The sequence below is a fragment of the Salmo salar genome, chromosome ssa17, assembly GCF_905237065.1.
Source record: "Salmo salar chromosome ssa17, Ssal_v3.1, whole genome shotgun sequence".
NCBI classification, from domain to species: Eukaryota; Metazoa; Chordata; class Actinopteri; order Salmoniformes; family Salmonidae; genus Salmo; species Salmo salar.
The window spans coordinates 27,128,501-27,133,415 of record NC_059458.1 but is presented as its reverse complement, the minus strand read 5'-3'; the positions used below and the strand labels follow the sequence as shown (position 1 = coordinate 27,133,415).

At 48.7% G+C, this 4,915-nt stretch overlaps 1 protein-coding gene across 1 annotated transcript in view; it reads left to right on the top strand.

The window, feature by feature from the left end:
- The first annotated feature begins 2,997 nt into the window (after positions 1-2,997).
- The window catches only part of LOC123728326 (dystrotelin), an 8,213-nt gene continuing 6,295 nt past the window's right edge, over positions 2,998-4,915 (top strand). The window contains exons 1-2 of the mRNA XM_045700394.1: positions 2,998-3,009; positions 3,062-3,225. Coding sequence (XP_045556350.1) covers positions 2,998-3,009; positions 3,062-3,225 — 176 coding nt within the window. The remainder of the gene's footprint in view (positions 3,010-3,061; positions 3,226-4,915) is intronic.

Genomic DNA, 4,915 nt, shown 5'->3' with positions numbered 1-4,915 from the left:
CAGGAGAATAGGGTTAGGGTTAGGAGAATAGGGTTAGGAGAACAGAGACAGGAGAACAGGGTTAGGAGAACAGTGTCAGGAGAATAGGGTTAGGGTTAGGAGAATAGGGTTAGGAGAACAGGGACAGGAGAATAGGGTTAGGAGAACAGGGACAGGAGAATAGGGTTAGGTTCAGGAGAATAGGGTTAGGAGAACAGGGTCAAGAGAACAGAGACATGAGAACAGGGTCAGGAGAACAGAGACAGGAGAACAGGGTTATGGTTAGGAGAACAGGGTCAGGAGAACAGAGACAGGAGAACAGGGACAGGAGAACAGAGTTAGGAGAACAGAGTTAGGAGAACAGGGTTAAGAGAACAGGGTTAAGAGAACAGGGTTAGAATTAGGAGAACAGGGTTAGGATTAGGAGAACAGGTTTCGGGTCAGGAGAACAGGGTCAGGAGAACAGGGTCAGGAGAACAGGGTCAGGAGAACAGGGTCAGGAGAACAGGGTTCGGAGAACAGGTTTCGGGTTAGGAGAACAGGAAAAGGAAAACAGGGTTAGGAGAACAGGGTCAGGAGAACAGATTTCGGGTCAGGAGAACAGGGTCAGGAGAACAGGGTCAGGAGAACAGGGTCAGGAGAACAGGGTTAGGGTCAGGAGAATAGGGTTAGGTTCAGGAGAATAGGGTTAGGAGAACAGAGTTAGGGTTAGGAGAACAGGAAAAGGAGAACAGGGTCAGGAGAACAGGGTCAGGAGAACAGGGTCAGGAGAACAGGGTTAGGGTCAGGAGAATAGGGTTAGGTTCAGGAGAATAGGGTTAGGAGAACAGAGTTAGGGTTAGGAGAACAGGAAAAGGAGAACAGGGTCAGGAGAACAGAGACAGGAGAACAGGGTTAGGAGAACAGTGTCAGGAGAATAGGGTTAGGGTTAGGAGAATAGGGTTAGGAGAACAGAGACAGGAGAACAGGGACAGGAGAATAGGGTTAGGTTCAGGAGAATAGGGTTAGGAGAACAGGGTCAAGAGAACAGAGACAGGAGAACAGGGTCAGGAGAACAGAGACAGGAGAACAGGGTTATGGTTAGGAGAACAGGGTCAGGAGAACAGAGACAGGAGAACAGGGTCAGGAGAACAGAGACAGGAGAACAGGGTCAGGAGAACAGAGACAGGAGAACAGGGTCAGGAGAACAGAGACAGGAGAACAGGGACAGGAGAACAGAGTTAGGAGAACAGAGTTAGGAGAACAGGGTCAGGAGAACAGGGTTAGAATTAGGAGAACAGGGTTAGGATTAGGAGAACAGGTTTCGGGTCAGGAGAACAGGGTCAGGAGAACAGGGTCAGGAGAACAGGGTTCGGAGAACAGGGTTAGGGTCAGGAGAACAGGGTCAGGAGAACAGGGTCAGGAGAACAGGGTCAGGAGAACAGGTTTCGGGTTAGGAGAACAGGAAAAGGAAAACAGGGTTAGGAGAACAGGGTTAGGGTCAGGAGAACAGGGTCAGGAGAACAGGGTCAGGAGAACAGGGTCAGGAGAACAGATTTCGGGTCAGGAGAACAGGGTCAGGAGAACAGGGTCAGGAGAACAGGGTCAGGAGAACAGGGTCAGGAGAACAGGGTTAGGGTCAGGAGAATAGGGTTAGGTTCAGGAGAATAGGGTTAGGAGAACAGAGTTAGGGTTAGGAGAACAGGAAAAGGAGAACAGGGTCAGGAGAACAGGGTCAGGAGAACAGGGTCAGGAGAACAGGGTTAGGGTCAGGAGAATAGGGTTAGGTTCAGGAGAATAGGGTTAGGGTCAGGAGAATAGGGTTAGGAGAACAGAGTTAGGGTTAGGAGAACAGGAAAAGGAGAACAGGGTCAGGAGAACAGGGTTAGGGTCAGGAGAACAGGGTTAGGGTCAGGAGAACAGGGTCAGGAGAACAGGTTCAGGAGAACAGGGTTAGGGTCAGGAGAACAGGGTTAGGGTCAGGAGAACAGGGTCAGGAGAACAGGGTTAGGGTCAGGAGAACAGGGATAGGGTCAGGAGAACAGGGTCAGGAGAACAGGGTTAGAGTCAGGAGAACAGGGTTAGGGTCAGGAGAACAGGGTTAGGGTCAGGAGAACAGGGTCAGGAGAACAGGGTTAGGGTCAGGAGAACAGGGTTAGGGTCAGGAGAACAGGGTTAGGGTCAGGAGAACAGGGTCAGGAGAACAGGGTTAGGGTCAGGAGAACAGGGTTAGGGTCAGGAGAACAGGGTCAGGAGAACAGGGTTAGGGTCAGGAGAACAGGGTTAGGGTCAGGAGAACAGGGTCAGGAGAACAGGGTTAGGGTCAGGAGAACAGGGTTAGGGTCAGGAGAACAGGGTTAGGGTCAGGAGAACAGGGTCAGGAGAACAGGTTCAGGAGAACAGGGTTAGGGTCAGGAGAACAGGGTTAGGGTCAGGAGAACGTTAGGGTCAGGAGAACAGGGTTAGGGTCAGGAGAACGTAGGGTCAGGAGAACGGGTAGGGTCAGGAGAACAGGGTTAGGGTCAGGAGAACAGGGTTAGGGTCAGGAGAACAGGGTCAGGAGAACAGGGTTAGGGTCAGGAGAACAGGGTTAGGGTCAGGAGAACAGGGTTAGGGTCAGGAGAACAGGGTTAGGGTCAGGAGAACAGGGTCAGGAGAACAGGGTTAGGGTCAGGAGAACAGGGTTAGGGTCAGGAGAACAGGGTCAGGAGAACAGGGTTAGGGTCAGGAGAACAGGGTTAGGGTCAGGAGAACAGGGTCAGGAGAACAGGGTTAGGGTCAGGAGAACAGGGTTAGGGTCAGGAGAACAGGGTCAGGAGAACAGGGTTAGGGTCAGGAGAACAGGGTTAGAGTCAGGAGAACAGGGTTAGGGTCAGGAGAACAGGGTTAGGGTCAGGAGAACAGGGTTAGGGTCAGGAGAACAGGGTTAGGGTCAGGAGAACAGGGTTAGGAGAATACATTTTTCTTTTCTTTTTCCATTATTTTTAATAATATTATTTTTTGATAGTACTCATTTACAACTGTAATAACATGTAGATGATGAGCGTTTATGTAAATAATCAGCCGTTAGATAGATGCTGAAGGTGTTTGTGTGTGTGTGTAGGTGCTGAGTGCGTGTGTTTGTGAGGAGCATGTCCTCTCATGGCTGCAGTGTGAGCCCTGTCTGTTGCTGTGGCTCCCCACCCTGTACCGCCTGTCAATCAGCGAGAACATCACACACTCCCTACGCTTCCACACCTGCAAGGCCTACCCCATCACTGGACTTAGGTGTGTGTCTGTGCGCCATTTGTAGGTTTTTTGCTGCATGATGTGTGTGTGTCTGTAATGTGTGTGTCTGTTTGTCTCAGACTCTCTCTCTGTGTTGTAGGTATCGCTGTATGAAGTGTGTGTGTCTGTAATGTGTGTGTCTGTTTGTCTCAGACTCTCTCTCTGTGTTGTAGGTATCGCTGTATGAAGTGTGTGTGTCTGTAATGTGTGTGTCTGTTTGTCTCAGACTCTCTCTCTGTGTTGTAGGTATCGCTGTATGAAGTGTGTGTGTCTGTAATGTGTGTGTCTGTTTGTCTCAGACTCTCTCTCTGTGTTGTAGGTATCGCTGTATGAAGTGTGTGTGTCTGTAATGTGTGTGTCTGTTTGTCTCAGACTCTCTCTCTGTGTTGTAGGTATCGCTGTATGAAGTGTGTGTGTCTGTAATGTGTGTGTCTGTTTGTCTCAGACTCTCTCTCTGTGTTGTAGGTATCGCTGTATGAAGTGTGTGTGTCTGTAATGTGTGTGTCTGTTTGTCTCAGACTCTCTCTCTGTGTTGTAGGTATCGCTGTATGAAGTGTGTGTGTCTGTAATGTGTGTGTCTGTTTGTCTCAGACTCTCTCTCTGTGTTGTAGGTATCGCTGTATGAAGTGTGTGTGTCTGTAATGTGTGTGTCTGTTTGTCTCAGACTCTCTCTCTGTGTTGTAGGTATCGCTGTATGAAGTGTGTGTGTCTGTAATGTGTGTGTCTGTTTGTCTCAGACTCTCTCTCTGTGTTGTAGGTATCGCTGTATGAAGTGTGTGTGTCTGTAATGTGTGTGTCTGTTTGTCTCAGACTCTCTCTCTGTGTTGTAGGTATCGCTGTATGAAGTGTGTGTGTCTGTAATGTGTGTGTCTGTTTGTCTCAGACTCTCTCTCTGTGTTGTAGGTATCGCTGTATGAAGTGTGTGTGTCTGTAATGTGTGTGTCTGTTTGTCTCAGACTCTCTCTCTGTGTTGTAGGTATCGCTGTATGAAGTGTGTGTGTCTGTAATGTGTGTGTCTGTTTGTCTCAGACTCTCTCTCTGTGTTGTAGGTATCGCTGTATGAAGTGTGTGTGTCTGTAATGTGTGTGTCTGTTTGTCTCAGACTCTCTCTCTGTGTTGTAGGTATCGCTGTATGAAGTGTGTGTGTCTGTAATGTGTGTGTCTGTTTGTCTCAGACTCTCTCTCTGTGTTGTAGGTATCGCTGTATGAAGTGTGTGTGTCTGTAATGTGTGTGTCTGTTTGTCTCAGACTCTCTCTCTGTGTTGTAGGTATCGCTGTATGAAGTGTGTGTGTCTGTAATGTGTGTGTCTGTTTGTCTCAGACTCTCTCTCTGTGTTGTAGGTATCGCTGTATGAAGTGTGTGTGTCTGTAATGTGTGTGTCTGTTTGTCTCAGACTCTCTCTCTGTGTTGTAGGTATCGCTGTATGAAGTGTGTGTGTCTGTAATGTGTGTGTCTGTTTGTCTCAGACTCTCTCTCTGTGTTGTAGGTATCGCTGTATGAAGTGTGTGTGTCTGTAATGTGTGTGTCTGTTTGTCTCAGACTCTCTCTCTGTGTTGTAGGTATCGCTGTATGAAGTGTGTGTGTCTGTAATGTGTGTGTCTGTTTGTCTCAGACTCTCTCTCTGTGTTGTAGGTATCGCTGTATGAAGTGTGTGTGTCTGTAATGTGTGTGTCTGTTTGTCTCAGACTC